The 20,560-nt window shown below is 38.4% G+C and overlaps 2 protein-coding genes across 3 annotated transcripts in view; both read right to left on the bottom strand.

Moving 5' to 3' along the window:
• LOC142341755 (protein XRP2-like) overlaps positions 1-20,560 on the bottom strand; it is a 525,423-nt gene that overhangs the window by 89,699 nt on the left and 415,164 nt on the right. Inside the window, exon 3 of one of the 2 annotated variants that reach the window (XM_075392943.1) lies at positions 471-557. The exons of the other annotated variant lie outside the window; for it this stretch is intronic. Within the exon in view, the coding sequence (XP_075249058.1) occupies positions 471-557 (87 nt within the window). The remainder of the gene's footprint in view (positions 1-470; positions 558-20,560) is intronic. 2 annotated transcript variants of the gene reach the window in all.
• Positions 1-20,560, bottom strand: part of LOC142341754 (uncharacterized) — a 249,763-nt gene that overhangs the window by 149,527 nt on the left and 79,676 nt on the right. The window lies entirely within an intron of this gene.

Raw genomic sequence — 20,560 nt, 5'->3', positions numbered from 1 at the left:
ATCAACGTTATCAAGTTAAAAATCGAATTTAAAAATTAAAAAACGGAACATTTCATTAATTAGCATTCACGGCTTTAAAAATTACATAGCCAAAAGTTCAAAGATTAGTTCAATTTTTTTATGACAAAAACTTAACTGAATTTCAAAGAATTAACGTCAAAGGCGTGGGTGTGAGGGGGTCAAACTTTTAAGATTAATAACCGTTCTTTACACGATGAAATAGCGACTAGTCAGGCGTAAGGCTCTAAGAGAGCTTCTCAACCACTTAATACCCTCTGGGCGCTACCTTTTTAATCCCGTCTTAGAGGACGAAAAGTCAAACGGGTCAGACAAAAAAGTTGGTCAAGCGCAAAGTTGCATAAAAAAGATCACAGGACTAATATCATTGCTAAACTTTGTCTGAGAGCAATTAAAAGATATACACTTTTCATAGTTTTACTAGTGGTTAGTTACCAGATAGGCACACATACCTCTTCGTCTGTGACGTCTAACTCCTCGCTCTCAATGTCCAGGTAGTAGTAATCCAGAGCATACCCACTCTTCACTAACTTGTTACCCTAATAACACAACACATCTTAAGTCTCAATTATATCACATCATTCCATTTACACGTACACGATAGTACTATGCCAATACACAAACTCCCTCATCTTCAAATGAACGTGTGTTTTGGCTCTACAATACGACAAGGACAAAAACCATAACAATGCTACATCTGACAAATAATCAAGTTTGCGATTCCAAATTGAAAATTTCAGTTATTGCCGAAATACGAAATACAAAATAGATACGAAAGACTTCAAAGATACCATTTTAGATATTGATCTTCCTTCTTTTCCAATTAAAATCTTCTTGAGCCACTTCACTTCAAAAAATTCAATTTCCTTGTTTTTTTACACTCTTGTAACTGTTCGAAACTAGTGAAACCGTTCCAACACCATTGTTACTAAACGTGGCATGCATGATTTCCCAAAATCATATCCCCTCAAAGTTGACCGACATTTACATTCCAGTTTGGAACTGTTGCATTTTAGATGGCTGCATACTTCTAGGTTGCAATCTATTTCGGAATATCGGAAAATTTTATCCTTTTCCCAATACCAGCCAAAACCAACTGAGGAATAACAGAAATATGTCAAAAATATGTTTACTCATGTTAACAGTTACCTTGTTCTGAAACACAAATCGTGTTAAACGGGTACTCAAACCCAAATAAAACTTATCTACAGAAACCGATTGCATGGCTACCGGAGTTCGGTTTAGGCACAAAGAAAAGACATCGCTGTTTCAAATCGATTAACTACCAAATCAAATTCACTTAAGACACTAATTTAAAGAAGTATAAAGTAATCGCACGTTTTGACATTAAATAACATAACCGACTAAACGTCAGAAGAATTGCTCTCGAACGACTAGTGGGAGCTCTAATCAATTGCAGCCTGCTTCAGTCGGGGGGGGGGGGGGGGGGAGGGGGGAGGGGAGGGCGAGCTTAAATGGATGGGACTAAGAAGTTCAATAGTGGGCTTCAAATAACCACATTAGAGGTTAACATATACCACTATTAAGATTTAAAGTAAAAAATGGCACAAGTTTCGGCGCACTTTTCATTTGACTTTTAGTATTAAATAGCCGTCAATTGAGTTCAGCTGCTTGAAATTGTGATTGAAAGAGAATTTTAGATCACGCAAAACGCAAAAAGTCAAGGGCGTAAAAGTCAGTTGAAAAGTCAAAATTGTCAAGCGAAAATTTGCATAAAAAAAGACACACGTTTACAATAATTGCTATGAACTTCGTTCAAGAGCAATTAATAATTCATTTACTTTTTAAACCCAACAAATTTCAGAAATCACTACAAATCACTCAAAATAGATTAACTGCCAAATCAAATTCACTTATGACACTAATTTAAAGAAGCATAAAGTAATCGCACGTTTTGACATGAAATATAATTAATTTAATTTTTAAACCCAACAAATTTCACAAATCACCAACGGGAAGCTTTACCACACTGGCAAATAATGTATATCATGGCCAAGAAATCACAGAGGTAACGAACAACGCTGAGGTCCAATACAGCTGAGGTCCAATAAATTGTTCACAGATAATGGTGATTGTTAGATTAAAGCCTTTCCTGATTAAACTGGAGGGTTGACTCTACACTAGAAACTCCCAAATAAAAAAGCACAGTTTAGTTTGCTACCGGCGAATTTGTTAATTTAAATTGAGCGATGAAAGACCCGTGGCGCCTCAATTGACGTCAGTTGATGAAGCCTCAAGTTATTCCGTCAAATTGACATCAACGGCATAACAGTCTCGTCTCAAAGAGCACCATTTAGATCACTCAAAAAATCATGATCAGAGCAGTCCACTAAATAAGATCTTAGTAGTAGCAAAATCCTGAATTTGGAGAAATTAAAAATTGTAGCTGGCAGATTGGCAGCAAATAGTTGCCAGACCTGTAGTGGCAAAAACCAATAAATAAATGAAACAATATAAACATAACCGACTAAATTCGGGCGAATTGCACTCAAACGACCGGCGAGCGGTTGGCTTCGTCAGTAGCTGGCCACAGGGGGGACAGTGGGGGGAGGGGGAGGGGCAACAGGGAGTGGGGGGGGAGCGGGGGGAGGGGGAGGGGCAACAGGGAGAGGGGGGTTCTTTAACCTCTAAGAACCGCCATTCACACCACAAGTATAAGTCCCTAAACAGTTTCTGTCAATCGCATACTTGCACACTAGTGAACTAAAAGGCTCAAAGAGAACTTAATGCCCTCTCGGCGCTACCTATTTATCCCGTTTCTGCGGACGAAAAGTCAAATGGGTCAGACGAAAAATCGGTCAAGCGAAAAATTGCATAGAAAAAGAAAGCCCAACAGGACTATAATTGCTATAAACTTCGTTTGAGAGCAAAAAATAATTGTACAAATGTACAATTATTGTTCTAAGAGCCGCTACGCTTCGCGGCTATTAGGAACCACTTAGACCACAAAATCTCCGAAGAAGTGAAAAAAAAGCTTCGTTAAAACAACGATTTCCTGCTAAACTTAAGAGTTAGATTGAAAGCACCTCTTTCCTGCTTTGGCGTGATACGACCATCACCACTACCAGCCCTATTGCACTTCAAACACAATCAACATGTGTGCACAGATCTAAAGAAGACAGTACCCTAATACCATTCGAATTCAATGAACTGTTAGAACAAGAAAAAGTCTCAATAGTAGCTCTTTCAGAAACCGCTTTGATGCTCAAAAATTTGTACTCACACAAAAGTATACGAACAGCTGCAAGTATGGAACAAACCATTGAAATGATATATCGAACCTAAACTGTCATTTACAGCCCAATTTGTAAAAAGATGGTTGAAAAAAATTTAGTGCACGCCGAAAAATTTCCTCCGCACTCAATATGAGGCCAGAACAATGATTACGTGGCTGGTGCTCATTCACGTTTCAAAAAAATCAACAAATTGCGACTCAGAAGCATAAAAGAATAACATAGCAAGTTTTTTTGTGACAAATACTTCAAATTACCCTACCAACTAAAATAAAAAGTCTGAACTTTGCAAACATCGTTGCAAATTTAAAGTTTTACACTATACGGGTTTCATATTAACTGCATCCAAAATCCAATGTATAGAAACCTTAAAACTTCCTAAAAGAGAAAATTCTAAATACACTTTGATAAAGAAAACTTGCTATGATACTACAGAAAACTTGCTATGATAAAATTTTTGTGTTACAACGCCACAATTTGTTTCGAAAACTCGATGATCATCAGTCACGTTACCATTGTTCTGCCCTGATCTTAAGGGCAGAGGAGAAGACGCAAAACAAAATCGTACCGGTTTTGCTTCCAAAATTGGTAAACTATAATGTTCTAAATCGTCAAGACATATGTGATGGTCAAAATCGCCATCCTTTGCCTTATGTAACTCTGTCTTGTGGCAGCAATCGCAAGCAACAGAGAGAACAGAACAGGAGAATTAAAAATCTGAATCAGTTGAGCAGTTTTCCTCAAAGTTATTAGCGAACTCGCTCGCTCGTTCCCAGCTAGAACTTAATAGCCTGCGCAACAACTCGAGTAAAAATAGCGTTGTTCGATATCTAATTCGACAGCCAACGTAAAAACAGAAAGAGTGTATAATTATAAATTCATTTAACTACCACAGAGGAGGTATCTTACAACAAACTTCGTACTGAATAATGACTATCTCAAACACAATGCACAATTAAGCAGAAAACAATTTGGTTTTCAAATTGCCAACAGACGCTGTAGTCACAGAAATAGTAATTCAGAATTTTGAAAACGATAAAACACCGCGGCCATCTTTTCGGACGTGGAGTTTCAACTCCATTTCTCATATATTTCTTCAACAAAGCAGAACATTTTAATTTTTGAACAGTTGCTCTTTGAAGTTCATTTGTCAGGGAGATAGTAATGCGTTAAAATTCATCATAATTTTTTGACAAATATTAGATTTGCCAACTTTTATGTCTTACTTCTACGTCAACAATGAACAGCCAAACATGAAACATTAATTATCCTTGTATTTATACAAAAGATACTCAGTGATTTCAGTGATACAGATTAACAGGTATACGTTTAACTTTTGGTTACATTCGTTTGATTTACATGTTAAATAACATAGCTGACAGATTGCCAGAAAATAGCCGCAACAGCTTCTCCAGTCTCAAAAAAACACTAAAAAAGACGGACCAAATTTCGTCTTTTCATTGAAGGCTGATATGTTATATTTTGATTAAAAGTCTGTACAAGTTGTTGCTGCCTCTATTAGCTGCTCTCAACTTTCATGTAGAGTGACACACACACCCATTTGACCATATCTCTTTGAATTAAAGTAAATAAAAGTCAATTTCAAAGTGAGGAAGTGTGACCAAAAGCTTAATCACGCGAATGAACAAAATAACTCGCTGCACTAAGAGCGAAAAATGACGTCACACACGCACTTCAGTTGAAATTGCATGAGCCAATAAACAAAAAGCAGATTTGAAGTGGTTGTGACGTCATATGGTCGTAACATAAATCGCGACGACGAAATAAAAAAACATAGCAGGACAAGTCCTGACGTACAATTCAAAGAATTTTCATTGACTAAACAGAAAACTAAACATAGAACGGACATAAAAAAAATTCGATCCAAAAAAACCGTAAAAATCAAATTGAAATTGCCGCATGTGAACAAAAAACCACTAGCGAGAAAGCGAATTTTTGTTCAAACACCGTTTTCGCACTCTACTTTAAATTTAGAGCAAAAAAAACTCTCGTCACAAAACCACTCGCTTTTTCGCTCCATTTCCTGTTTCGGCGTGACCAAAATCACTACTCCAATTTGACTCCATGAAAATCATGAAAAATCACTCCAAAATCATGAAAATGTGTGAACAGATCTTAAAAAAAAGACAGCGCCCCAATACAATTCAAATTCTTTGAATTGTAAAAAACCAAGTGAAGGCCAATAATAGTCCCGGCTATCACTGTGCAGCTATTAAAAAACAGTTAAGTATATATTGAAGATTATTTATAGTTCCCTAATTATTTAGTCCCCCTTTTCTAATGCTTCTAATAACACTCATGTTTTTAACCTCCTACACTTTTGTCAATATATCTTTTCGATGGTAGACAACGGTTGATAATAGTCACTTGATGAGATAATACTTTGCAGAAAACGTGATTTGAACGTATTTATCTATTATTAACTACAGCTATTAACTATAGAGTCATTGCATAAGTAGGGTGACAAGATTGTATAAAATTGATAACATTGACTTCGTAATTCTTCACAGATAAGTTCACACATCTTTAAAATGTGCGCCAGATAGTTGCAGGCCCCAGATAAAATCCAAACAATTTTAAAAACATTGAAGATCAACAACAAAAAACTGACAGTCTGGACAATACACATATGTAAACCACAGTTATTAAAATCGAGCTAAAGCACAACTCTATTTCCATAGAAGTTCTGAAGACAAAAACTAACACTCCAATTAAATGGAAATACAAATAAAGCTGGGAAATTGGAAAACTAGCTAACATTTACTCAGAAACTAAATAAAAGTTCATTCCAAAATCCCTGATCCAACAAAAGCCTCCAAATTTATTTCCTGAGCGAGTCTATTTTAACAAAATCCTCTACTTTTCATCCGAAAAATACATCTATTTCACTGTGTAGAAAACCTGACACAGATACTGCATTAAATGACAGAACACAAATAACCTTGAACATTAGTTCCGAGAAGTAGATTTTGCAATTATTTTGTCATCAAAATCCGATTTTATCACTCAGCGACAGACAATCCTAAACATACCCGACTAACGTCGGATGAATTTCTCTCAAACGACCAGCGAGCGGTTGCCTTCAGTAGTAGTAAGCTGTGGCTTAGGGATGCTAGCATTACGAGTGCAGATAAAAGCGTGCGGGGCTAGGTAATGGAATGAAACAAAGGGGGCTGGACAAGAGGGGGTAGAGAGTATTGGACGAGGAGGGGCTCCAAATAGCCAAGAAGAGGAGGGTGGACGGGGATGAGTGGGGGGGGGGGGGGGGGGTGTGGTCAATTTTCTAATAACTGCGCATAACAATGGTTTTATGTCTCCTCAACAGTTTCTGTGGATCACATATTTAGAGATTAGCAAGGCGTAAGGCTCTGAGCATGCAAGCTAATCAGCTACTTATCATTTCGCGGCTATAACTAACAAAATATCAAAGCGTCAGACGAAAAATCGGTCAAGCGAAAAATCGCATTAAAAGGACCATAGGAAGAATTGAATTGCTAAGAACTTCGTTTGTGAGAAATTAATAAGGGCATCAATTTGAACGGATTGCACACAGAATGAGGAAAAAAATACTCGCAAAAATGAGAAGCACTACCATAAGAACAACTACCTACAAAGGCAAAAAATGTGTCATTTGGATATAAACTCAGATCGAGGGAAAACCGATAAAAACATCAAATAACCAAAGCCGTATTAGTACAAAGCGCCAGCTAACTACAAGATTACTCACTACTACAAACAACTTAAAATTAAGCCGTATCCTAACAGAACCAGTGCCGTATCAAAAATGAAAAAAATTACCGTGATTGCAGAAATTTAAAATAAAATTTCTCTCTCAAACAAAATCCCGCATATAGCAACCAATGATTCTCATAACCCCAATAGCGATTGAAAGAAAAGGAAAGTATTGATTATTCTACAAAAACATGCGAATTTGCGAACTATTGATTTCATTTGTGTTAATGAGAGGATAGAGGGGCTAGTATCGATAATAATAACCATTAGAGAAGTTAATTTATACTAATCAAACAAATTTCAGGCAAAAATTAGGATAAAGGGGTTTGTAATATACCTTAGTCCGGCTATATTATTGTGTTAAATTTGTTGAAGTAATGTTTCCCGCTAATTTAATTAATTACTTAGTAGCATGGCTTTTATTACTTAAATTATTCTTTCGCATGATTAATTGTTCAGGGCCTGAGCAGTTTCAATATTGCTTCGGAGCAGGGCCGACAGCTATAAGTTTTGTCACTAGAGAAAGAGATTCCAATCTAAGACTGAATTACTTGTCTACTGATTTTCAACTTGACAATCTTGGTTGTGTTGCTTAGATTATTACTTTTTAAGACCTGAGGGCCGTATTTACATTTGAGTAATCACTTTTACAAATACATCAAGATTAAATCAAGATAAATAGAACTTCTGGCGCGTGCTGGCACGTGCCGGGCAAAAAAGATGAACATAGTAAAGTTTACATTGTAAATATAAATAAAGGCTAGCATTGTCACAAATTCCTCTATTATGGGTAAATCAAATAACAAAAGATAGTTAAATGGTTTTTAAGACAAATATACTTGAGAAAGTTTACAGGATGTTAATAAAATAAAAATACATTTTCTCATCTTAATAAGGCAGAAAAATGAAGTCTATATATGGCCTTGAGATTATTGCAAGTATAACACTAAATAAGGCGATCAGTAAATTTGGGGAAAAGATATATCGATTACCATATAAAAAGTACTTTAGGACGTTACACTACCCACGTTTAATGAAAAAATTTAGATATAAATTTTTTTTTTGATAGAATACACAGATAAAATGTTAATAAGGAGCCACCCTTAAGTTTCTGTCGCGTTTTCGTCAGTTTCCATACAGTCGTTATTAAGTTGTTGAAGAAATTCGGGATTCAGTCGATTAGAGCGCATAGAAATTGTAGATTTTGATCGTCTAATCGGCAAATTGGGCTTTTGTGTAGTTGCAGAGATATCAACTTTGTGATCGGTCATTGTTTTAAGAACGCATATTTCATTGTCAAGGTATTGAATTTCTTCCTCGATTTTCAGTAGACGTGCATCTATATTGTTATCTATGTTTGTTTCTCCAACAATAGTCATCAAATTTTTCATTTTATGGTCAAGGGACTGTATCTTTGTCAACTCACTGTTTGCAACCGAAACTACTGGTTTAAGAGGAATTTTTCCATCGGAGAATTTCATAAAATTGGGGGTTATTCGTTGGAAAATTTTGATCTTATGATACAGATACATTACTGGAATGTGAAGGAGAAGATTTCCAATGAAGACTGTAATAGTCAGAGTAAGGGAAAGCTTTATTGGAACTTAAGATTCTAACTTGTCAACCAGGGACGGCTTCAGGAGTTGCATTTTGTGGACCAAAGGGGCTGCTATTTTGTCTAAATCGGCTTGTTTAAGAGAGTCAGTTGTGCTGATCATTTCTCTCAATTGTTGAAACAATTCTATGTTAGCATCTGTTTTCGACGTAAAGTAAGGGAGTTTCTCAATTTCCGGTAACGATGAAATGAGGTGTTGAAGAGGGTCAGCAAGTTTAACATCGATTCGAGTGGCTGGAATTGTTTGGCAACTCGAGAGGTCCGGTCGGATTTTGCTGTGTTTGCAGATCAATTGGATTCCGCATTGGGGAGTTATTATGCAGAGTTGACATCCCTCCTTCTCTTCACTAGTTGGCAACGAGGCATCGTTCAAATTGTATTCTCTCCACGTAAATGGTTTTGCGCTCATGATTAGCCAAATCCCGTAACCGAGATTTCTGGCGGTTTCAGGCGTTGGGAGCATTACCTTTTCTGTTTGGCATACAGAAAGTGCAACAACTGTCGCGTGAAAATAGAGTGTTTCTAAGCAAGACGATTGTGCTAGATGGGTCTCCATAGTTTCGTGGCATATACGATAATTTGAAGATCCTAGACAGTTATCGAGCTGTTGGTGGGCTAATGTAGTCGTCTCCATGGAATCCTGCGAAATTGCCAAGTATGGACCTTCGATGATCCATTGAAGGGCTTCTTTAGGATCCTGTTGGGGCATTGGGATGACGTGTGCACTGTAGACGTAAAATGAAGTTTGACGGGATGCTAGAGGAATTGCTAGAGTCAAAAATAATCCTTGTTCAACGGTGGCAATTTCGGAAACAAGTTTGGCATCATAATATGACATGAGATCCTTCATGGGTATTGCCAGTGACAATCGATCTGTTGAGTGTTTCTGGCTATCATGAACTGAATCTAAGACAGCTAATAATGATTCGCGGGGAATTAAAGACATTGGTAAACGTTTATCTAACAGAATGGGTATGGAGTTTAGCAAGTTTATACTATAGGCATATAAAGCTGAACGATAGCTTTTCATGTCGGCGTATAAAATTGATAACAGTGAAGCTACAGTATCGAAGTTGAAATTTAATTGCTGATTTGAAAGAGCATTTGTGTACAATCTCGTAATAAATGGAAATTTTTCTCGAAGATGTTGAATTGATCTTGTACTACTTTCCAATTTTTATTTTGATTATCTTGCATTTCCTGGTGAATTTCCGAAACTTTAGCAATTTCATTAGAGATAAGAAAGAATTTTTCGTTGTTCGCTGACTCAACTTCGAGTACATAATCAGTAAGAACTGATGCGTAATCGTTAAGTCGTGCAATGTTTTCTGCATTTTTGCGTCCGTAATTTTGGCATTTTCCGAACAATCCGGTTATTCCGCATCCTTCTGAACTTGCCATTGAGACTCCGAGGGATCCAAAGAGTGCTATTCCAGCAACTGCGGCGGCTGCTGCTACTGGTGCTGCACGTTTTTGTCTGCTTCTTTGACCGTTTTCTTCTTCAGGGCTTAAAAATTTTGCGGTAACGTTGCGCATATGTTTCACTTCGTTTTCTGCTGATTTTGTCTCATTTGTGATTTTTGAGAGCATCCAATCCAAGTTGAAAGGTTTATTAGATGAGTTAAATGGTTCTGAAAAGTTAACTGGACACAAAATCGACGGTTGTGTCCACATAGTTGCTAGTTTTTCGAGCATATCTTCGATTTGTTGTTTCATAACAAAATCGTATTGCGGGAAAGGAACTAGGAATTCAACGTTAACGAACTTCTCTGCGAGTAGAATCTGTGATTCTTTGTGAAAAAGAATTCCTTTAGTTAGCGCTTCATATTTAGTTGGGGTCTCTGTGTTAATAATTTCAGAAACTAAGAAGAAAAGAGAAAGAAATGAACAATTTAGTGTTTTCATCGTGAGAAAGATAAAGTGTACTGTAAGTCGAAATTCGAACCAACTGATGTTCAATAGAGACCCGCTGTGTTGTTCTACTAATATTTGTCTCAATTGTTACCATTACCATACTGAGTTGATGTTCATTTTATGGTAAATAATTGTTCTAGCATTTTATATACAGATTTCCAATTATGGTGATGTTGATGTTTGATTTGTAAATAAACATAGTTTCTCCCAGCAACACGGGTCGAGGTTGCGCCACTTGCGGCTAATAATGCTAAGCAAGTAGGGCTAAGTGTTTTCGAGTTTTTCAGATTGCGATCATGTGTTTCGACATTACCGTGTTAAATTCTGTCTTAACATGCTGTCCGAATGGTACTTTTTATGGAAAGTTGGGTGTTTGGACCAAAGCTGTGATCCCTCAATGTAAATCTAAGGAAGAAGTTATTGAACAATGTTCAGAAGTGGCAGTGCTCCTAATTGGTTTGATGTTTCTACTGATTTCAATTCATATCAGCATATTATGTGGTCTGAAGTATAGCGGGCGTTTTCGGGGATTATTTAACAGATTTGACAATATGGTTTTCGATTGGAGAAAGTATCTCCCTAGGTTTATTTGAAGATATCAAATCAAGTCATTGAGTTATTCAAGTGTAGAGTTCCAAGAGTTTTAGCAGCAGTTTCCTAGAATGACTGCTATGTTGCATAATTTGCTTGAAGTTAGGACTCTTTTTAAACTATGTGTAAGGATTTCAGCATGTTTTTGTTTTGCCATTTAACAGTTGAAGGCATTTAAATGTTGTGCATTAGAGGTCAGTCGCTTTGAGCAGTTAATTTTGCATGGCAGTTTATAGCATAGCATGACTTTTACGTGTTAAGAAAGCGCTTCTCTAGCGTGTGTATAATGTCATTGTTCAGTGAACAAGTGTTTTCTTGTGGCTGCACGGAAAATTGTTACTCAATTTTGGCTTATTTAGTTTATCATTGCACGTTAACCACAGTGAGTTCTGGATTTCTCATTTTCTTTATAAAGTTGTTAATTTCAGACAAAGATGGATGATTTTTCTCAGAAATGCATTAATTTGGTGAAGATGGGGCGGAACAATGATTTTGAAAAGTTTGGCATCAGACGTTTACCTTGTAGGAATGACTGGGAAATAGGCGATAACGACGAATTTCCAACTGAGGCATTTTATTTACGTGGTTCGAGCGCAGAGAAGCATTATGCACGGAATCGTTAGCTGATGGACAAGTGGGATGGTGGGCTGATTAACAATCCTGAAACCTTTATTCTTGAGGAAGAAGGGGTAATTAGTGCTCGGAATTCTAGCGTGGATTACGGTTACGGCGATGCACAGACAATCTCCTTTGAACTACCCCGTCAAAAAGTTAACTTCGAAGAACATCCCGCTGTTAAAGTAATGAGTGCTGCCAGTATTGCTACGAGAGGCGCATGGTGTACTCTGGGCCATATAGAATGGGGGGTGGGGAGTCAGTTGCAAAGCTCATCTCTGGGTCAAAATTATGGATTATAGCGACGAATGTTGATGCTGGTGAAGCTTTATTCGATCTGACTTCTTTTGACCTTTTATACGACTTTCTCACTAAAGGGACTGATCGTCGAGGAACGGAGAGATCTAGAATGGAAAACCATCTCCATTTTCATGTCGCTGAACCTCTAGACTTAATAGTACAACCCAGTTTTGCCGTGCATGCTGTTATTACGGAGCCCACTTTTAGTCGGGGTAAACCTGTTTGGGCGGTAGTTACCGGCTATGAAGCTTTAGCTAAGAAGGATAGCACAACAGTTCGGGGTCGCGGTGTGATAAACGATTTTTGTTTGGATGTAAGGAAAGGTCAAATTGTGCAGGAAATGCGATTATATTCTGAATTGGAACTTCTGCGTCGTCTGAAAATAAATGATTATCGAAACTCTATCAAGGGCTCACCCGAAGGTGGGGAGCTTCCGTCCTTTATAGCTGAAAGTAACGTCACAACTCACATAAAGATTCTCCTTCGCGGCGGGTATCTATTAAAGCAAAGTTTGAGTGAGATAAAACCGAGAGTTGTGAAGAAGCCAAATTTTCGTTCCAAAGAAGTAGCTGTAAATAATTATGTTACAAAGTATACAGAGCTGAGTGCTGACGAGAGAAGGGACTGGCCGAAGTGTATTCTGGAGCTATTGGAGGAGAAGTTGTTGTATTAAAAGTCACCGCATCCTATAGGTTGGTGAAACATTGAATTTATCATTTTTCGTTTTAAAAATATTTATGCAAACGGTGTTTGCATAGAGGTTTATCGCGTATCTACCCGAGTTTAGTGCAATTGTACATTTGAAATTGGTTAATAGACAGTCAACGGCAATTGTAGCAGCGCGTAGATCGGGCTGTTTCTATCAGAAACGCAATTTGTTTGGCAGTTAACAAGTTTCACAAAATTAAGCCATTTTTTGCGGTCTGATGGCCGCTAGTAAATCATTGATAATTCGACTTTTAGTTCGAAATTGGGAAATCCCGCCCACAGGAGTCTAAGTTATAACCAGGTGCGTCTATTTGTATATAAAACAAGTGGTTCCAAGTGTTCTTTGTTTCGGGGGGCGGGTTTAAAGTTTTGGAGAAATTTTGACGGATTGAATTTTTGGCCATTCAGACGGTATAAAATTATGAAAAACTCTTCAATCACGTCGTTTTTTGGTCTGATTCATTAGTACGGAAGGCAATCTCAATGGTGGTATAGTTAGTTTCTGTCAAAATTTTTTTTCTTTGAACTATGAGTGTTTTTGTTGATTTTTGAGCCGTTTTTCAGGGGTCGGATTTCCTCGAATTCAGGTCTCCAGTACTCTTAGCCAAATGGCCTCAGACTCGTTCCTGGGGCACCTGGACCCTGGTTTGTATCCCTGGGGGTCCAGAAAAATGTTTCCGGGCGTCTGAAGGCCTTTTTTGGTGCTCTAACTTAGCCATTTTTGGAGGGTAACCAATGAGATATCAATTTTGGATCGTTTTCTGGAAAGAAGTTCATTTTTCTCCAATATTACATAAACTAGCCTCATTTTCGGTTCCTCAGCGTCATTGGATACATATGTAGAGGCGATGGATGTATTTTGTGTTATCTAAAGTTGATTTTTGCTAGGGACATTGGAGATAAACCAATTGCACGTTCTACATTTTTCTGTTGTTTTCGAACTTTAGGCGCTGCTTTTAGGCGCTTTAAGACATGATAATGCGCGTCAAATGGTTAACTGGCCATTGCACATTATCAGTTAGTGGCCGTGTTATAGTTGTATAGGTGAATTTTTACTGGGACATCCGAAAATACTTCAATAATCTGTCGTAAAACACTTTTTTCTGAAACAAGATCGAGACCACATCCGAATTTTGGTAAATTTATTGAGCGTATGTTGTGCTTTAATATAACAAATCGTAGTGTGTGAAGAGCAACTGAGAGGTTGTAATAAGTAGGTTTATCATAGTAGTTCTCTTTCGTGACCAGATTGAAGATATATCGATTTAAATTCGTGTCATAAAATGAGATAACGGAACCTATTGGTGGTTTTTGCGCGAATTCTTGACTTTGCAGCATTTCGGGGTAGTATTTGACAATTTGCCAATCGAGGCCTTTACTCATTTTCATATCACTTGATATGCAATGTGCGAAAGAGCGTCTGGAGTAAAGAATATCACCTCTATGATGGAAGAAATTGGCTCTTGTTTTTTCCGATTTCAATTACATTTATGTTTGAAATAGTTTGTTTGCTCTTTGACTCGCTTCGGGTGACTCTTTTGTTATCGGCTGTTGAACCTCTTTGATATCTCTCAATGCTAGATCGGACTTGGTCTAGTTTCGTTTATCTAGTTGGAGTTTGGTCCCTTCTTGATCTGCGCGATGATTCTGCAATTAGTTGGTGTTTTTGTTCTTTTGTTAAGATAGGTGGCTGTGTGGGAGATTCGGGCAGTCGTGGCGTTTGTGAACGTGAACCGTAGCGTGCTACTGGTTCCCAAGATTCAAATTTTCTGACTCCTCTCATTTTTGCAAAGTTGACTCTGTTTTGATTGCTTCGAGTGCTTGGTCCCGGTTGTTGTTCTGTATCTTCTTCGTCGTTTGCTCTAATTCTTTCGCTCTCAGCGGCTGCAGGGAGGCTTTCAGGGTACTGAAATTCTTCCGGTGTTGCAATAATCTCGGGGCTATCTGAAAGGCTGGCTCGGGGTGAATTTTCTTGCGAATTTCTGGGCGAATTCATTGGTGAAGGTGTTCTAATTTCCGCTGGCGGTATTACGGGTATTGGCGGTATTACCGGCACTATCGGAGGTACGGGTGCTGTCAATGGCGTTGCAGGGGCTCCATTTAGAGGAACAGTTACGCCAAGGCGTATTTGTGAAGGTTGAACTGTTGCAGTCTTTGAAATTGCGGTACTTTGCTCCTCTTCTAATAAATTTGGGATATACTCATTTCTACTGATTTCAATTCATATCAGCATATTATGTGGTCTGAAGTATAGCGGGCGTTTTCGGGGATTATTTAACAGATTTGACAATATGGTTTTCGATTGGAGAAAGTATCTCCCTAGGTTTATTTGAAGATATCAAATCAAGTCATTGAGTTATTCAAGTGTAGAGTTCCAAGAGTTTTAGCAGCAGTTTCCTAGAATGACTGCTATGTTGCATAATTTGCTTGAAGTTAGGACTCTTTTTAAACTATGTGTAAGGATTTCAGCATGTTTTTGTTTTGCCATTTAACAGTTGAAGGCATTTAAATGTTGTGCATTAGAGGTCAGTCGCTTTGAGCAGTTAATTTTGCATGGCAGTTTATAGCATAGCATGACTTTTACGTGTTAAGAAAGCGCTTCTCTAGCGTGTGTATAATGTCATTGTTCAGTGAACAAGTGTTTTCTTGTGGCTGCACGGAAAATTGTTACTCAATTTTGGCTTATTTAGTTTATCATTGCACGTTAACCACAGTGAGTTCTGGATTTCTCATTTTCTTTATAAAGTTGTTAATTTCAGACAAAGATGGATGATTTTTCTCAGAAATGCATTAATTTGGTGAAGATGGGGCGGAACAATGATTTTGAAAAGTTTGGCATCAGACGTTTACCTTGTAGGAATGACTGGGAAATAGGCGATAACGACGAATTTCCAACTGAGGCATTTTATTTACGTGGTTCGAGCGCAGAGAAGCATTATGCACGGAATCGTTAGCTGATGGACAAGTGGGATGGTGGGCTGATTAACAATCCTGAAACCTTTATTCTTGAGGAAGAAGGGGTAATTAGTGCTCGGAATTCTAGCGTGGATTACGGTTACGGCGATGCACAGACAATCTTTGAACTACCCCGTCAAAAAGTTAACTTCGAAGAACATCCCGCTGTTAAAGTAATGAGTGCTGCCAGTATTGCTACGAGAGGCGCATGGTGTACTCTGGGCCATATAGAATGGGGGGTGGGGAGTCAGTTGCAAAGCTCATCTCTGGGTCAAAATTATGGATTATAGCGACGAATGTTGATGCTGGTGAAGCTTTATTCGATCTGACTTCTTTTGACCTTTTATACGACTTTCTCACTAAAGGGACTGATCGTCGAGGAACGGAGAGATCTAGAATGGAAAACCATCTCCATTTTCATGTCGCTGAACCTCTAGACTTAATAGTACAACCCAGTTTTGCCGTGCATGCTGTTATTACGGAGCCCACTTTTAGTCGGGGTAAACCTGTTTGGGCGGTAGTTACCGGCTATGAAGCTTTAGCTAAGAAGGATAGCACAACAGTTCGGGGTCGCGGTGTGATAAACGATTTTTGTTTGGATGTAAGGAAAGGTCAAATTGTGCAGGAAATGCGATTATATTCTGAATTGGAACTTCTGCGTCGTCTGAAAATAAATGATTATCGAAACTCTATCAAGGGCTCACCCGAAGGTGGGGAGCTTCCGTCCTTTATAGCTGAAAGTAACGTCACAACTCACATAAAGATTCTCCTTCGCGGCGGGTATCTATTAAAGCAAAGTTTGAGTGAGATAAAACCGAGAGTTGTGAAGAAGCCAAATTTTCGTTCCAAAGAAGTAGCTGTAAATAATTATGTTACAAAGTATACAGAGCTGAGTGCTGACGAGAGAAGGGACTGGCCGAAGTGTATTCTGGAGCTATTGGAGGAGAAGTTGTTGTATTAAAAGTCACCGCATCCTATAGGTTGGTGAAACATTGAATTTATCATTTTTCGTTTTAAAAATATTTATGCAAACGGTGTTTGCATAGAGGTTTATCGCGTATCTACCCGAGTTTAGTGCAATTGTACATTTGAAATTGGTTAATAGACAGTCAACGGCAATTGTAGCAGCGCGTAGATCGGGCTGTTTCTATCAGAAACGCAATTTGTTTGGCAGTTAACAAGTTTCACAAAATTAAGCCATTTTTTGCGGTCTGATGGCCGCTAGTAAATCATTGATAATTCGACTTTTAGTTCGAAATTGGGAAATCCCGCCCACAGGAGTCTAAGTTATAACCAGGTGCGTCTATTTGTATATAAAACAAGTGGTTCCAAGTGTTCTTTGTTTCGGGGGGCGGGTTTAAAGTTTTGGAGAAATTTTGACGGATTGAATTTTTGGCCATTCAGACGGTATAAAATTATGAAAAACTCTTCAATCACGTCGTTTTTTGGTCTGATTCATTAGTACGGAAGGCAATCTCAATGGTGGTATAGTTAGTTTCTGTCAAAATTTTTTTTCTTTGAACTATGAGTGTTTTTGTTGATTTTTGAGCCGTTTTTCAGGGGTCGGATTTCCTCGAATTCAGGTCTCCAGTACTCTTAGCCAAATGGCCTCAGACTCGTTCCTGGGGCACCTGGACCCTGGTTTGTATCCCTGGGGGTCCAGAAAAATGTTTCCGGGCGTCTGAAGGCCTTTTTTGGTGCTCTAACTTAGCCATTTTTGGAGGGTAACCAATGAGATATCAATTTTGGATCGTTTTCTGGAAAGAAGTTCATTTTTCTCCAATATTACATAAACTAGCCTCATTTTCGGTTCCTCAGCGTCATTGGATACATATGTAGAGGCGATGGATGTATTTTGTGTTATCTAAAGTTGATTTTTGCTAGGGACATTGGAGATAAACCAATTGCACGTTCTACATTTTTCTGTTGTTTTCGAACTTTAGGCGCTGCTTTTAGGCGCTTTAAGACATGATAATGCGCGTCAAATGGTTAACTGGCCATTGCACATTATCAGTTAGTGGCCGTGTTATAGTTGTATAGGTGAATTTTTACTGGGACATCCGAAAATACTTCAATAATCTGTCGTAAAACACTTTTTTCTGAAACAAGATCGAGACCACATCCGAATTTTGGTAAATTTATTGAGCGTATGTTGTGCTTTAATATAACAAATCGTAGTGTGTGAAGAGCAACTGAGAGGTTGTAATAAGTAGGTTTATCATAGTAGTTCTCTTTCGTGACCAGATTGAAGATATATCGATTTAAATTCGTGTCATAAAATGAGATAACGGAACCTATTGGTGGTTTTTGCGCGAATTCTTGACTTTGCAGCATTTCGGGGTAGTATTTGACAATTTGCCAATCGAGGCCTTTACTCATTTTCATATCACTTGATATGCAATGTGCGAAAGAGCGTCTGGAGTAAAGAATATCACCTCTATGATGGAAGAAATTGGCTCTTGTTTTTTCCGATTTCAATTACATTTATGTTTGAAATAGTTTGTTTGCTCTTTGACTCGCTTCGGGTGACTCTTTTGTTATCGGCTGTTGAACCTCTTTGATATCTCTCAATGCTAGATCGGACTTGGTCTAGTTTCGTTTATCTAGTTGGAGTTTGGTCCCTTCTTGATCTGCGCGATGATTCTGCAATTAGTTGGTGTTTTTGTTCTTTTGTTAAGATAGGTGGCTGTGTGGGAGATTCGGGCAGTCGTGGCGTTTGTGAACGTGAACCGTAGCGTGCTACTGGTTCCCAAGATTCAAATTTTCTGACTCCTCTCATTTTTGCAAAGTTGACTCTGTTTTGATTGCTTCGAGTGCTTGGTCCCGGTTGTTGTTCTGTATCTTCTTCGTCGTTTGCTCTAATTCTTTCGCTCTCAGCGGCTGCAGGGAGGCTTTCAGGGTACTGAAATTCTTCCGGTGTTGCAATAATCTCGGGGCTATCTGAAAGGCTGGCTCGGGGTGAATTTTCTTGCGAATTTCTGGGCGAATTCATTGGTGAAGGTGTTCTAATTTCCGCTGGCGGTATTACGGGTATTGGCGGTATTACCGGCACTATCGGAGGTACGGGTGCTGTCAATGGCGTTGCAGGGGCTCCATTTAGAGGAACAGTTACGCCAAGGCGTATTTGTGAAGGTTGAACTGTTGCAGTCTTTGAAATTGCGGTACTTTGCTCCTCTTCTAATAAATTTGGGATATACTCGTCAAATAATTCTGGCTCATTTCGAGTTGTTCTTCTAGAAGGATCCGCTTCAAACTTTGCAGGATCAATTTCCTGTATGTCTTCTGGTGGCTCTGTCAGTTTGATAGGTTTTAGTCTGATCCGATGAACACATTGAGTGTAATTTGTTCCTGTTTTTCTAATAATGTAATTTGAATTTGTTAAGACTTTTTCGACTCTATAGAGTGGTAGCCATGTTTGTACTGCTTTCTGGGTAAAATCGTTTTGCCTTGTTAAACGAGGGTTTAGTGGTAAACAATGTGAGTGCAATTTGAGTGGCTGTGCTTCAGCTTTTTGATCGTAATAACTTCTGTATCGCTGGTAAGAATCTAAAAGTCTTTGTTTATTTTCACCAAATTTTTGAAGCATTGCGTCTTGTAGCTGCGAAACGTAATCTGAATTGACTTCAACTGCTTGCATTGCTCGTGTGGAAAAACGGAGATCAAGGGGTTTAACAGGTTCACGTCCATGAAATAGAGTTGTCGGACAACAATTAATTGAAGAACGATACGATGTATTGTGTATAAAAGTTGCAAGCGGTACATACTTGTGCCAATCATTCCACTGTTCATTGAAGTTGAGTCTTAGGATCCTTTTAAGTGCTGCGTGTGAGCGTTCCACTACTCCAATTGTCTGTGGGTGTTTCAGCGTAGCATGTTTGAGTTTAACTTCGAGTAACTTCGTTAATTCAGCCATTAGCTTTGAGGTGAAATTTGTTCCTAAATCACTCAGTAATGTACTAGGTAAGTAGCTATGCTGGAAGAAAATCTTCACCAGCTCTCTGGCAACTCTGTCGGCACTACCATTTGTCAGTGGCACTGCAAACAAGTACTTCGTAAACACGTCAATTCCACTAAGAACGAATTTGTAAATTGAGCCTTTTTGTTCAACTAAGTCTATTTGCATCATTTCTCCGGGGAATGACTGTAGTGAAGATACAGGCTGTAATGGTGGTTGCAGTTGCTTGTTCGTTGTTTGCTTGAGCTGGAGGCATGTGATGCAGTTTTTGATGAAATCGATAAAATGTTCAGTAAAACCAGGGTAGTAAAATCGTTTTCGGAATTCTTGAATTGTGCGAAGTATTCCCAAATGTCCTCCTGTTGGTGAGTTGTGTAGTCTATAGATTACTTCTTTCCAGAGATGCTTTGGCAGGCAGTACTGCTTGAGAATTATTTTGCCTGTGTCATCAAAGAATTGTCTGTATAATGTGTTGTTTTCAATTTCCAAACGGTCAAACTGTTTCACGTATTTCTTCAATCGTCGGGATGCATACTTCAAGTTGCTTCTTAAGCCGTTGCGTTTCCACTCAATTGCCTGCATGATCTCCTCGTCTTTTGTCTGCTCGCTCGCCGAATCTAAAATTTCTTCTCTATCCGTCAAATCATTCAAAAGATCAGCTTGGTTCGCATATTAGATTGCGTTAACTTCCGCACGCTTCAACTTGAAGAGACTATTTATTTCATCTCCATTCTCTCCTTTTCGTTCAATATATGCGTCATAAAGTCCGAGTTCCTGTAGTTGTGAAACGATGATAACTTCTTCCATCTCTGATTCAGGGACAGTGTTCAAGTGGTCGATATTCGAAATGGAAACGACAGGTGATTTTGCTTCAGATTCAAC

Source organism: Convolutriloba macropyga, chromosome 6 (genome assembly GCF_964194025.1).
Source record: "Convolutriloba macropyga chromosome 6, txConMacr16.3, whole genome shotgun sequence".
NCBI classification, from domain to species: Eukaryota; Metazoa; Xenacoelomorpha; order Acoela; family Convolutidae; genus Convolutriloba; species Convolutriloba macropyga.
This window is presented reverse-complemented; position numbering and strand designations above follow the sequence as displayed.